The following is a 12,591-nucleotide window of genomic DNA, read 5'->3' as shown; positions in this document are numbered from 1 at the left end:
GATTTAGATTGGATCTGACTGGATTGGATTGGTTGAATTGGATTGGCTTGTGCATGGATTGACAGGATCGGATAAGTTGGATTGCATTAGACTAGATTTGACTGGGCTGGATTGGAACAGGTTGAATGGGATTGATTTGGATGAGATTTGGTTATGTTGGGCTAGGTTGGTAAACACTGGATTCACTGGACTGCACTGAGTTTGCTGGGTTGGGTTGGATTGGATTACAAAATATTTAATAGGTTGAATTAGACTGGATTATGTTGGGATTGATGGGACTGGGACTGGTTTTATTATACTGGGCCAGATGTGATTGGAATAGGTTCTACTGGATTGGTTTGGATTGGGCTGGATTAGGCTAGAAAGGGTTTGTCTTGATTTGGATTGAGATAAATTAGATTGGGACTGTACTGAATTGGACTGATTCAGATTCAGTCAAATTGGACTTGCCTCAGATTGGATAAATTGGAGAGGATGGGGGTTTGGTTCAACTGGATTTGAATGGAATGGACTGAATAGGATTATTTGGATGAAACTGGATTGGATTGGGTTGATTAGATTGATTTTGATTGGATAAATTGGACTGGAAACATTGCATTGGATCAGATTCAGTTGAATTGGGGTGGACTGGATTGAATTGGGTTGATTGGAATAAAATAAGCTTCTAGGCATGTAACCTAGTGCTGTGGGATGCATGTGCATTATGGTCTGCATCTGTACAAAACAACCCTTGGAAATAGTAAAGTTATGGAGAGGTTCCAAGCAACATCCCCAGTAAGACTTAACCAAGTAAAAAGAGGTTTATCAGCACAAATATAAAATACAACCCGGAAATTAGTTAGTCAAACCATCATTATTCATTGGATATACATCTAAATACAATCAGATTATCAGATTTATAATTTATATTATAGACATACCAAATGAAACCCCTATCTCTGAGACTAAACAAGCACAGTTGCTGTTGCGCAGTCAGCATTAAAATGTCATCATTGTGTGCCAATCATTTAACAAAAGCATCTTATGGATTCTAGATTATTGGCTGCAGAAGAAGTGTTTAAGCACATTAATGGAGACCATTAATCATGTAGTTAACAGTATGCTGCTGCAGCTGAGGCATAAAGGGCAGGAAGAGAAATCTAACAAGGGACATGTCGTCCCTTCAGCTCCAGGAAAGTTGGGCTTCCTTGGCTTAAGCACGTGGACTGGGAGAAGGTTGTCCCCGACAAATTTCTGCTAATGGTTCAGGATGTTAAGATGAGGCTGTTATAGTAATGAAATTACAAAGTAGATGGGAAGTGACTGGATGGGATGGATGTTTGATTGCGGTCTCAGCCTGTGGAGATAATAAGGTATGACATCCACAAACACACATGGTCTTTCCTGACTCTTCTCTCAAATTCACAAACTCATACAAACATTCACGCAAGCACAATAACACAAACCACACACTTCCTTTCTTTCTCTTTAGCTCCGCTTGTTTTACGCTCATGACTTACCTCTTGGCCCAGGTAAACCTGGTGGCCCTGGTAATCCAGGTATGCCAGGTTCTCCATCAGCTCCACGGAAGCCTGGTGTTCCAAGATAGCCAATGCCAGGCTCACCAGGACCACCAGGAAGACCTTTGGCCCCTGGAAACCCTGGAAAACCTTTCTCCCCAACTGTTCCATAGCCGGCATCGCCCTTTCATCAAGAAGACAGGAAGAAGGAAATGCTTTAGACTCTGTATCTGCACACCAGCCATTAAGAACTTCTCAAAACGTTCAGAAGACTAAGAATGTGATCATCATCAACTCACTGGGGGTCCAGGTGCACCGGGAAAACCAGGAAGTCCATCTCTGCCTGGTTTTCCAGTTTCACCAATTGGTCCTCTAGGTCCAGGAGAACCAATCTCTCCTTTCACCCCCAAACCAAGGGTGGGGAAGTATGGTGCTCCCTTCTCACCTTTACGACCAAAGTAACCCCTCTCTCCAGCCCGACCCTGTGGAGGGCAGGAATGATGGGGTTTTATAAAACTTTAGAGAAGGCAAAAGTGATCAGTAAAATCAGAATAACAAAATGAAGTCTACACATATACTTACAGGAGGTCCCTGAACACCATTGAAGCCAGGAGAGCCAGTGTCACCAGGTTCCCCCTTTCGACCAGGAAACCCAGGGCTGCCATTGATTCCTGGGGCTCCAGGCAAACCAGGCAAACCAGGGATGCCGCCTCCTAGGCAGGCACAGTCGCCAGGCTCACCTAAAGGGGAGGGTACAACAAGGTAGGTAGCGTACGGAAAGGACACGATTGAAAAGAGTAAATTTCTTGACACAGGGCCACAAACAAGCTTCTGTTACTGTTACTGTTAAGGTCTTTGCACAAAGGGAAAGTGCTGATGGCTTCATCTTGCAAAGGAAAACAAACTCACTAAAACATTTGTGGTATTGGTATTTGGTGTAGTTGCATAAGCGTACCTCTGATGCCTTTGAATCCTGTGTTACCCGGCTCCCCTCTGGGGCCAGGCTGCCCAGGCACTCCTGGGTAACTAGTAGGGGGACCATCAGGTGAACCTGCACACACAAGCATGCCAGGTATGAAATTAGATCAAGGATAGACTCAAAACTCTACACTGGCCTCCAAGTATCCAAAATGTTTTTTGGATCCCACACTGTATCAACCTGAGTTTAGTTGCACTGGCTACTATAAGTTATAAAACCAAAAGGCATTTTTGGACCATGGGAACTTTTTCAAAGTACTATGAACAGTTGGAAGAACAAACCCTCCACTCAAAACTTGGGGAAATTTTAGTTCTTTGAAAAGACTCAATATTTTTGCTTCTTCTTCAGAGTTAGCCCACCCCCAACATGAAAAGGATCACTGAGTGACATTTTTACCAGTATTGGCCAGTAGGTCTTTAAATAATTAATCTATCTTATACTGCAAGCATACAAATTTAAACAAAAATAGACAACAGGACTTACATTAGTGTCATTACTGTCTCTTAACTTTCTCTTTGATATAGCTCAGGACAATCAAGCTTTGTTATATACAAAATCTATGTCGGTTATGTAGCTACGTCATTGAATCTAAAGCTAATGAAGTTTTGTTGACTACATAAGATGTGAAGGTTACACAGCAAAGTAGCTCAATCAAAAGCTAACCAAGCTATGTTAGCAACAAAAGCTACATAGGCTACATAGCTAAATCTTAAGCTAACAAAGTTTTGTTAGCTACATAAGCTTTGTAAGTTACACAGCTATGCAGCTTAATCAAAAGCTAACAATGCTGCATAAGCTATGAAGACAAGGCAGCTAGCTGCTAAATGTTATGCTAACAAAGCTATATAAGCTACTTGAGCAACATAGTTTGCAAAGTCATGTAGCTAAATCTAAAGTGAATGTAGAGTTGTTGTGAATGTTAAGCTAATGAAGCTATGTTAGCTTCATAAGATATGTAGCTTCATAGCTACATAGCTAAATCTCAAGCTAACAAAGCTATAAAAGCTACATAGGCTACATAGCTAAATCTTACGCCACTAAAGCTTTGTTAGCTACATAAACTATGTAGGTTACTAAGCTATATAACTAAGTCAAAAGCAAACTGAGCAGCATAAGCTATGGAGATAAGGCAGCTAACATTGCTTAATCTCAAGCTAAAAAGCTATATAAGCTACTTTAGCAACATAGATTATGTAGTCATGTAGCTAAAACTAAAGTTAATGTAGTGTTGTTGCATAATGTTAAGGTAACAAAGCTATGTTAGCTTCATAAGATATGTAGGCTTCATAGCTACATAGCTAAATCTCAAGCTAACAAAGCTGTAATAACTACATAAACTATACATGTAACTTTAGCTACATAACTAATGTAGCTAAAGCTAAAGCAAACAAAGCAACATTTGCTATGTTAGATTATGCTACGTTTAATAAAGCTGTAGCCAGTTGCAGTCATGGGTAGCAGTAATTGGAACGGTGGCTTAACTTCAGCTTTGTTTGCAGCGAGGTTATTCCATGAATGTAACTGCCAGATGTTTTTTCTGAATAAAGCTATGGAGATAAGGTAGTTCAAACTGCTAAATCTTAAGCTAACAAAGCTATATTAACTACTTAAGCAACAAAGGTTATGTAATAATGTAGCTAAATCTAAAGTTAATGTAGCATTTTAGTTTAAAGTTAAGCTAGCAAGGCTATGTTAGCTTCATTAGCTATGCTGGCTTCATAGCGACATAGTTAAATCTCAAGCTAACGATGCTATAATAGCTTCATCAGCTATGTAGGTTATGCCGACTTTTTTTCTGAATAAGGCTGAATTAAGAAATAGCCCTTCCTAAAATGTTGTGCCAAACTATATCCCTTCCTCTTTGACAGAGGCGGCGTCTCACAGTAGTGGTCTGTAAACAGTCTGCAGTCAGACCCCTCTATAATAACGTCCCCTGTTTGAGCATACCATCCTGAGTGGGGTATCAAAAGAAAACAGACTATGGTGGAATTGAAATTGCAGATAAACATGGGCTTTAAAACTTTCCTTGATGGCATTCAGTTCCTCTGAAGGAGTCCTCAGGATTCATTGATCCAAAAATGCCTGATGGCTATCTCTAAGGATCCTATAACCTATATATTTTTAACCACATGCTCTTAAACCCAAATATCTATATAACATAAGCAGCACAGTGCAGCTTCACAGTGTGAAATCAGGATTAGTCCCTTTGGTCAGCATGTAATATGAAAGAATTCAGCTGCTCTTGCAAGATGACAGATGCTTACTTAAGTAAAAAGCATAAAGTTGTTTATATTTTATAAGAATATAAAACAGTTTTGCACTTCAATGATTTTACATGGACCATCATGGCTATAAGCTACTTGAATCAAGCAGCATAAAGGTTTCTTACAGGTTCACTTATTGAAAACTCTCAGGTGCAACAAGAAAAACATGAGTATGATCCCCATTACTCATTTTTTCTATTTATTTTTTTCCATTTTTGTCTACTTTGTTTATGTGTAAATAACCTCAAAGTAAACAAAAAATCCCTGCAGCCATGCATTACTTCCATGTAAAATCAGGGAATTAGCAGGCGACACCTTGTGGCCAAAGATGGGAAAAGCAGCTTGGAGTAGAGAGCGCCTCCCATCCAAGTCTGAAGCCTGTAAAAGCTCTTCTCAGCTATACTTACCACCACACCCTCCACAGAGTATAGCACTTTTAAAAAAAGCATTTAGGCAGTGAGATACTGCCTGCTGAAAGGGTTTGTTTGCTGAATTTTATTGTTTGGCTGGCTGAATATTGCCCATGGCAATCATAGCAATATGGCCGCCTTTAGAATACCTGCCTTTGGGCCTTGGGGACACCTCAGGATAGATGACACATGGACCAACGGCAAGGCCTTGGAGGACAGTTAAATCAGTCAGGCATGTTGTTTTTAACTCTTTACTTCTACTTAATGCTAAAATTACTTATATGGCTGGGAATAAAATAACTTGAGGTTTAATTGCAAATTATCTTATGCCAACTCAGCTCTGTAAAGGTAGAGTTTTTTTTTTTTTAATCTTTAATCAAGGACTTACTGTCCATTACTTTAGTCACAAGAGATAGTAACATTTTAGCTCTTTTGATTATTGCTGTATACTCCTTCAAAGACAAATCAAAAGCAGACAACTTTAAGTTTAAATCCTAAAAACAGCTTACAAGTCAAATAAGTATGATGTTTAATTTTAGTAATCGATTGTTGTCCGGCCAAAAGCCTTACTGGATTTCCATTTCTCAATTTTGCAAAGTCAACCCATGCCATGACCACCTGTGAAGGGAAATCAAAAGAGCTTAGGTTAGTCCATGCTATTGGAACGTACTGGTAGGGCCCTGCGGGCCGGGAGGTCCAGGAGGTCCTGGAAGTCCAGGGGAACCAGGTAGTCCTTCTGCGCCATAGCTAGGTATGCCTGGACTACCTTTCTCTCCTTTTGGGCCTGGGGTACCGGGGAAACCTGGGGCTCCAGGTCGACCTGGTAGGAGGGAAAGGGGTATGATTGGTTTATGGTTTCTACTATAACCCCCAACCCCAATGACTGAAATTTGGGTCCCATAGCTAGATTGATTACCTGAACCAAAACCACCAATTCCAGGTGGGCCTGGTGGTCCTTGAAATCCTGGAGGTCCTTGGTCACCAGGGGCCCCGGGCAAGCCACTCAGACCTGGGGTCCCTTGTAGCCCTGTAGTCAAGAATTGAAGAAATGTGACTCTTACATTTTCAACAGTAAACCTAACAGCTGAGTCATGATTGATCTACTGATGTGTTTTTATGTAGTTAGATTATATTACCTTGAACCGAAGAGCCATAATCACTAATGTAAGCAGGAGGTCCTGGTGGTCCTTGATCTCCCTGGTCTCCCTAAAGGTGCCATACAGTACACTTATTATTTTGTATGTAGTCAGCTTGTAGGGAAACAGAAATATATCTCCTGTGAAACTCTACAAATCAAGACTAAGGCCAAAAAGTGCAGTCATTCACTTCTATTTACCTTGGGTCCGATGTATCCTGGTTGGCCTGAGTATCCTGGGGTACCTCGTAATCCCTGTTTGGAGGAAAAAGTTTGAACTAATTGTAAAAATTGTAGTTTAAGCTGCTGTGTCAAAATATACCAAAGAGGAACCAGGTGGCATTTTAGGGAGGGTTTAGGGCAAGATGCCTACGCCCAGAGAGGTACTGTACCTAAGTTCCTCATAACTTACTAAACCTCAAGGAGCAGTGTGAAGGATCCCCCCCAAACTTGAACTATTACAGTTATCAGTTTGAGCCATGTCTGATGACTTCCACCCTATGATTTGATCTGACAAGGGTATGCATGGGAACCACATTATCAACCTACCTGTTGTCCTGGAACACCTGGAGCTCCATTAAAACCAGGAAGGCCCTGGGAAGACATTGCCACAAAGGAAGAGGTAAAAGAAAGGTAAGAGACCTATTTAATCTCGAAGGAAGAGTGGATGATCGACAGTACATGCACAAACAAGGCTATAATCTTAAAGAGGGGGTATTATGCCTTTTTCAAGGCTTTACACCATCTCTCTGATACCCACGTAGCAGCTTCACATGGTTCACAGCTCAAAAAAACTCCTCATGTTTCTCACACTGGCGTCCTGAAAAATCTTATTTTAACCTCCGTCTGAAACACTTCATTTTCGCTGCTGTCTCTTTAACACCCACCCCCCTCCACAGACATGCTTTCCTCCGATTAGCCGATTTTTCCGGAGGCTGGCCAGGGGCAGGACTCAATGTTTTGTGCCCGCCCCCTCCAATGTGGCCATGTTTACGTGCTTGGAAACTTTGAATGAACCGGTCCGACTGAGTAAAATATGGCGAATTTTGATATACATCCGTACGTGTTAGACCCGGACTCTGACCCTGATAGTTTGGAGAGGGGGAAGAAAACCAGCAGTAGCGAAGGATAGATCAGGATGTATGTGTTTGGTAAGTGTTAAATTACTGTGTTACTAAATGGCTAAAAGGCCTTGTGGGGGCGCTCTGTTCCGCTTTCCCGGCATCATGGGCGAACCAGTCAGGAGATCCTATTGTGATGACCTCATCAGTTTGCTCCATTGAAATCTCATCTCGGGAAGATCTCGGAGAGATTCCCAACGAACCGTTTTCATCAGTTCCCGCTAATTCCAAGATTACTGCCACATACGTTTATCTTGTGGTTTGAAAATTTGCATACGTGAAGTATGGACACCCAAAGTTGTGACTTTATATTTATGTTTTAAAAATCTGGAAAGTATAATACCCCCTCTTTAATAGTTGGAAAGCATTGCCACAATGTTGATGGGTAAGGGTTCACTAAACAAAATGCCCTAATCTTGTTTCTTTTTAGTTCTTGTCTAGAGTACAGCAGTCTGTTTGGGCTTACTCTTCCACCAGGGTATCCGGGAATGCCCTTCTCTCCAGGTTCTCCACGATAGCCAAAAGGTCCCTGAAAAAATGTACAAGAAAGGTTTTATAGGAAATTTATTTCCCAGATTCTCTTTTGGATGTTTCGATAAGATTTATAATTCTCTAAAGTCAAAAAGGAATACTTACAGGTCTACCAGGACTACCGGGAAATCCTCTAAAGCCCTTTGGGCCAGGTTCACCCTTTCAGAAAACAAGGAAAAAGAAGGTTGTAGGAAGGGCAGCATACTTTTACAAGGATAAAAAGTAACAATGATCATTCAGTGAATAGACTGTACCTATTTTTGGATTGCCCTTTTAATTCTTTGCATTTAAACTTACCTCCGTCAGTCACGCCAACAATAAAGACAGGCAAAATGGTGGAGGATTTGGAATCAAGCAAAGGGTGGATAATTTGGTATCTTTCCATCTCTATGGGTAGTATAGTGAGGGTAGCCTGCTGCCTTTGACATTCACAATAGGCCTTTCCTATTGAATTCCACTCTCAAACAGTCCTAAACCTAAAACTGAACACAGTATTCAACATCCTCAGAACAGCTTTTTGGCTATTCTTGGGGATACCTTGGTGTTTCCAGGCAGGTATGATGTGTAGTCCCTCCAGAGCATCTGCCCTGACATATCGTCCTTGTGATGTCCTTCCAAAAGGGGTTACTGGGGAGTCATCCTTGTCACCACGGCCCAAATTCTGGCACTCACAGACCAACTGCTTCACTCAAAGCCTTATCAAGATATCCCATCTCTTGCCTTTGTGTTAAGAGATGAGCGAAACCACTCTGGGGACAGTTTTCACTTGGTTCCACCACCTTGTTCTGAACCTAACTGAAGTGGTATCAGAAACCTATCTAGCCATCAGTTTCCTTCTGCTTTTCACATTTGAGTCAAGATGGAAGTATGCCAAACATGATTTTCAAGATCCTCCTCACACTTAGCACAGTTTCTTGGCTATTCTTGGAGATTCCTTGGCTTTCCAAGTGTTCTTCATCTATCTACCCTGACAGATAAGCCTTGTGAGACATCTCCTTACAAAAGGTGGGAAATAGGAAGTCATCCTATCACCACAGCCCTGACACTGTCACTTAGGGACCAATTGCTTTACTGCAAGCTTAATCGGACTGTTCTATCTCTTGCTGTCGACAAACTCAACTGGCAAATTGGTACTACTACCTTGTTCCTTTCATCAGAAACCCAAGCTCATGAAATCAGACAAAGGTCCAAATGACCCTAATCAGATACCTACAGCAGTCTTGACCGGCTCTCTTCAACAGTAGAGAGCAGATGCCCAGCAAGCCCAACCTCTTGTTGGACATAACTCAATAAGCAAACTGGTACTACCTTGTATTTTTGGTCAGAGAACCGAGCTAGCGCCATAAGACAAGGGTTTGAGTAGAAGTCACCCTAATCAGATATGTAGAGCAGTCTTCATTAGCTCTCTTCAACATTAGGCAGCAGTTGCCCAACAAGCCCAACCACCCGTTGGACAGAGTGTGGAATCAAGAGGTTTGCAACTTTGCTATTTCTGCACCTGATGCAACATCGACACTACTGTTGACACGGTACCTACCATCAGCAGTTTTCAAGATCCAGAACTTTACAATGTGGGGCAGCAACTAATTTCCACCTCAGATTTCATTTACTCCCTCTATCCTATTTACCAGGAATACTCTAAATATGCCACTTTTTTTGATCCAATCAGGGAATCCTGGGACATATTTAGGGCCACTGGAATTTCGAGAAGAAGTACTGTCATGTATCCAGATTTTGGAGTTACTTGGCAAAGTGTTGGAATACCACCAATGTGATGCTCAAAGTAAGCAACAACCAGAGAAAACTTAGGATGCCTTTAGGTTCTGCATCATATTGTTGGCCTTCCTGCTCTGCATTTGAACTATTAGAGGAGTTGCATTTTCCAACACACCTGCATTCCTTTGTCTCCTTTGGGAAAACCCATAAACTCCACTACACCATTGACCATTGGTTGTCCGGGGTCACCTGGCAAGCCCACATCGCCCTGGATTACGTAATCGAGGAAGAAAGAACTGTTTACACTTGTCACTGGACGTCGGGGAAAAGGCGGAACAAGGTACGGTGGAAAGCCAGTGGATGGAAGAGTTTTGGGGGAACAGACAAGATGGGAAACCGTTGACTGGAGGACGGCTTAGTTTGAACTTGGCAGGGCTGTTGTCCCAGGTGAGGAGAGGAGCTAGGAAATTTTGGGTTGATGATGACAGGCTGGTTTTGGGGTGAATTTCATTGGCTCAGGCTTCTAAAGGAGTCAGTCTATGTTGGCAGAAGGCGAAGAACCGCTGTTGTGAACCCAAGGCTACAACTGGTTAGAAGATATGTTTTTTGAAGGCAGATGATATTAGTATGCATTACTGGAGGTCAGAGAGTTTTATGCTCCACAATACAGTTGGCCCAAACTGAGATCCAGTGTAAGTAATGGAGTAGTTCCTCTTACCGCGGAAGGTAGAAAAATTATGTTGCAAGTTGCACAACCTAAGGTGAGTTTGGATTTCTTGGTCAAAGGATGCCATTAAGCCTGGACTTTCAAGATCAACAGCTTAACCGTTAAAGACCTGTACCTTGGACCAAGACTACAATGAAATTAAGTGAAGTGAAAGCTTTAGTTCTGCCCCCTGAGAGCCAGTGCCTGAGGAAATTTCTTGGACTGACGTTCTGTTGGACCAACCTCATCCAGTTCTACCCAAAGTTTCCTCCTCCTCTGACTCCTCACTTTCTGCGCCAACCAGTCCTCCTCCCCATGGCTGTAAAGTTTGCTGCAAGCACTGCTCCTCCACCTATTTTCACTTCCAGTGTCTAGTATCAAAATGGCCTGCTGACCTTTTTAGTCACTTTTAAATTGAGACCCCACCACATCCGTGTGATTGTGTGTATGAGAGTGTGTGTTGTCACTGCTCCTAGCCTTCCCTTGCAGTGTTACCTTATCTCCTTTGTAGATAGTGAGAGTTTGTTCGCTTGTTAACGACCCGTCGCCGGGAGTACCACTGGGTCCAGGAAGACCCACGTCGCCCTGGAGTCCGAAATACACATAACACAGCATTAGCCAATCATTTGGTTGGGGGAGGAGCAAATGAGAAAAGGGAAGGGGAATGAAGGCCTTAATGGGGAATGAATAAGTGGAAGAAGAGAAGGAGGAGAAAGGAGTAGCAAAAGAAAAACGTATGGAAAAAGAAGCAAGGAGCTGATAGAAAAATACATAAATAGTCTGACTGGCCAAAAATGTGTAGACTCAAGCTGAACGTGACCAAGGAGCTCAGAGGCCATGCATCTTATGGGAAAGCTTTTAACCACACGATCTCACATGGCTTTAAGTTCTATTATTGGGATTTTGTTGAGTATTCTTTATGGTACAAAGCCTAACCCATAGAGAGAATATAAGGCATTTAACAACTTTTAGGTTATTTTTTTGTTCTTTAATGATTATTTTGGCTGCATTAATGCTAAAAACATACATTTTGGAGGGCATGTTTTTTTTCAGTAGAATTTTGAGACTTTTATATTAGAACCTGGAACGGGTAATTGAGCTCTGTTCATTTTTTTTATACATTCAATGTATTCCTGACCAGAAATGCCCCATTTATACACATTAAAACTATAATTTTTGATCCATCAACCCATGCCATAAAAAACAAAACAACAACAACAAAAACAAAAACTTTTAACGAGATAAGGCTTTAATTCTAAAGTCATTGTTTCAAATTTGCAGTTTCCCTGTTTCCCCAAATATTAGCCATTTCCCAATATTTGGCATGAGGGGATATATTTTATGCTTTTAATTGGTTTCTTATGGGGGGCAATATTGTACAAATTGAGCAAAATCTTAAAACAGCAAAAAGGCATAAAAATCAAAGCTGTTTGCCACTTTGCATGTAGCATTCAATTTTTTTAACTTCTTATTTTCAACATGAAAAACATCAAGGAGTTTACACTAAAACTGACTCTAAAATTTGTAAGAATTAATCAATATTTGATATTTATGATCAGGTCTGATCTTGACTTAAAAAATGCAAAAAGTGAAGTTTTTTTTAAATGTGAATTTTTAGTTATTTATCGTAGCCAGGTATGTGGTGAGCATTACAATATTTCAAATCTTAAAATTCAAAGAAATGATAATGCATAGAAATCTAAGCTGTCACACGCTAAAAAATTCAAAGCTGTAATAATTACCCTGCAAGGAAATTCAATTTGCACACAATACAAAAAACCCAACATTTTTTTGTGTTTTTTTTTTTTTTACATTACAAACATCAGAGTTTTTGCACTTAAAATGGCATTAAAGTGGTTAATTTTTCAGGATATTAATAACATTTGATATCTGTGATCAGGCCTGATCTTAATTAAAAAAAAATCATTTTACAACATCTGATTGATAGAGATTTTTTTTTTTTGTTATGTAGCACCGTAGATGTAAAATATATTACAGTGTAAACATTAATGTGGCAGACATAAGATATACAGTGCTTAACAAATTTATTAGACCACCTGTCATATTTGTCTCAGAGACCATCCAGCATCATGAAGCGCTTTATTGCAGACTCTTTCATTTTCAGTGAGCTCTCCACGTTTTACCATTTTGAACAGGAATGAGGGATTTCAAACTGAATTCACCTAAATTTGAGCTGGCTCACTGGGCTTCTCTGAGAAGTCAGAAATTA

General features: G+C 40.9%; 1 protein-coding gene across 3 annotated transcripts in view; it reads right to left on the bottom strand.

The window, feature by feature from the left end:
* The window catches only part of col4a6 (collagen, type IV, alpha 6), a 184,942-nt gene that overhangs the window by 21,870 nt on the left and 150,481 nt on the right, over positions 1–12,591 (bottom strand). For all 3 annotated transcript variants that reach the window (XM_041779395.1, XM_041779397.1, XM_041779398.1), the window contains exons 13-24: positions 10,857–10,946; positions 8,045–8,098; positions 7,875–7,937; positions 6,837–6,881; positions 6,489–6,542; positions 6,289–6,358; positions 6,069–6,179; positions 5,823–5,972; positions 2,455–2,550; positions 2,082–2,239; positions 1,799–1,981; positions 1,500–1,683 (exon numbers count right to left, since the gene is read on the bottom strand). In XM_041779395.1, the coding sequence (XP_041635329.1) occupies positions 1,500–1,683; positions 1,799–1,981; positions 2,082–2,239; positions 2,455–2,550; positions 5,823–5,972; positions 6,069–6,179; positions 6,289–6,358; positions 6,489–6,542; positions 6,837–6,881; positions 7,875–7,937; positions 8,045–8,098; positions 10,857–10,946 (1,258 nt within the window). The remainder of the gene's footprint in view (positions 1–1,499; positions 1,684–1,798; positions 1,982–2,081; positions 2,240–2,454; positions 2,551–5,822; positions 5,973–6,068; positions 6,180–6,288; positions 6,359–6,488; positions 6,543–6,836; positions 6,882–7,874; positions 7,938–8,044; positions 8,099–10,856; positions 10,947–12,591) is intronic.

Source organism: Cheilinus undulatus, linkage group 22, assembly GCF_018320785.1.
Source record: "Cheilinus undulatus linkage group 22, ASM1832078v1, whole genome shotgun sequence".
Lineage (NCBI taxonomy): Eukaryota > Metazoa > Chordata > Actinopteri > Labriformes > Labridae > Cheilinus > Cheilinus undulatus.
Note: the sequence above shows the minus strand (reverse complement) of the source record. Positions and strands in the feature narration are given on the sequence as shown.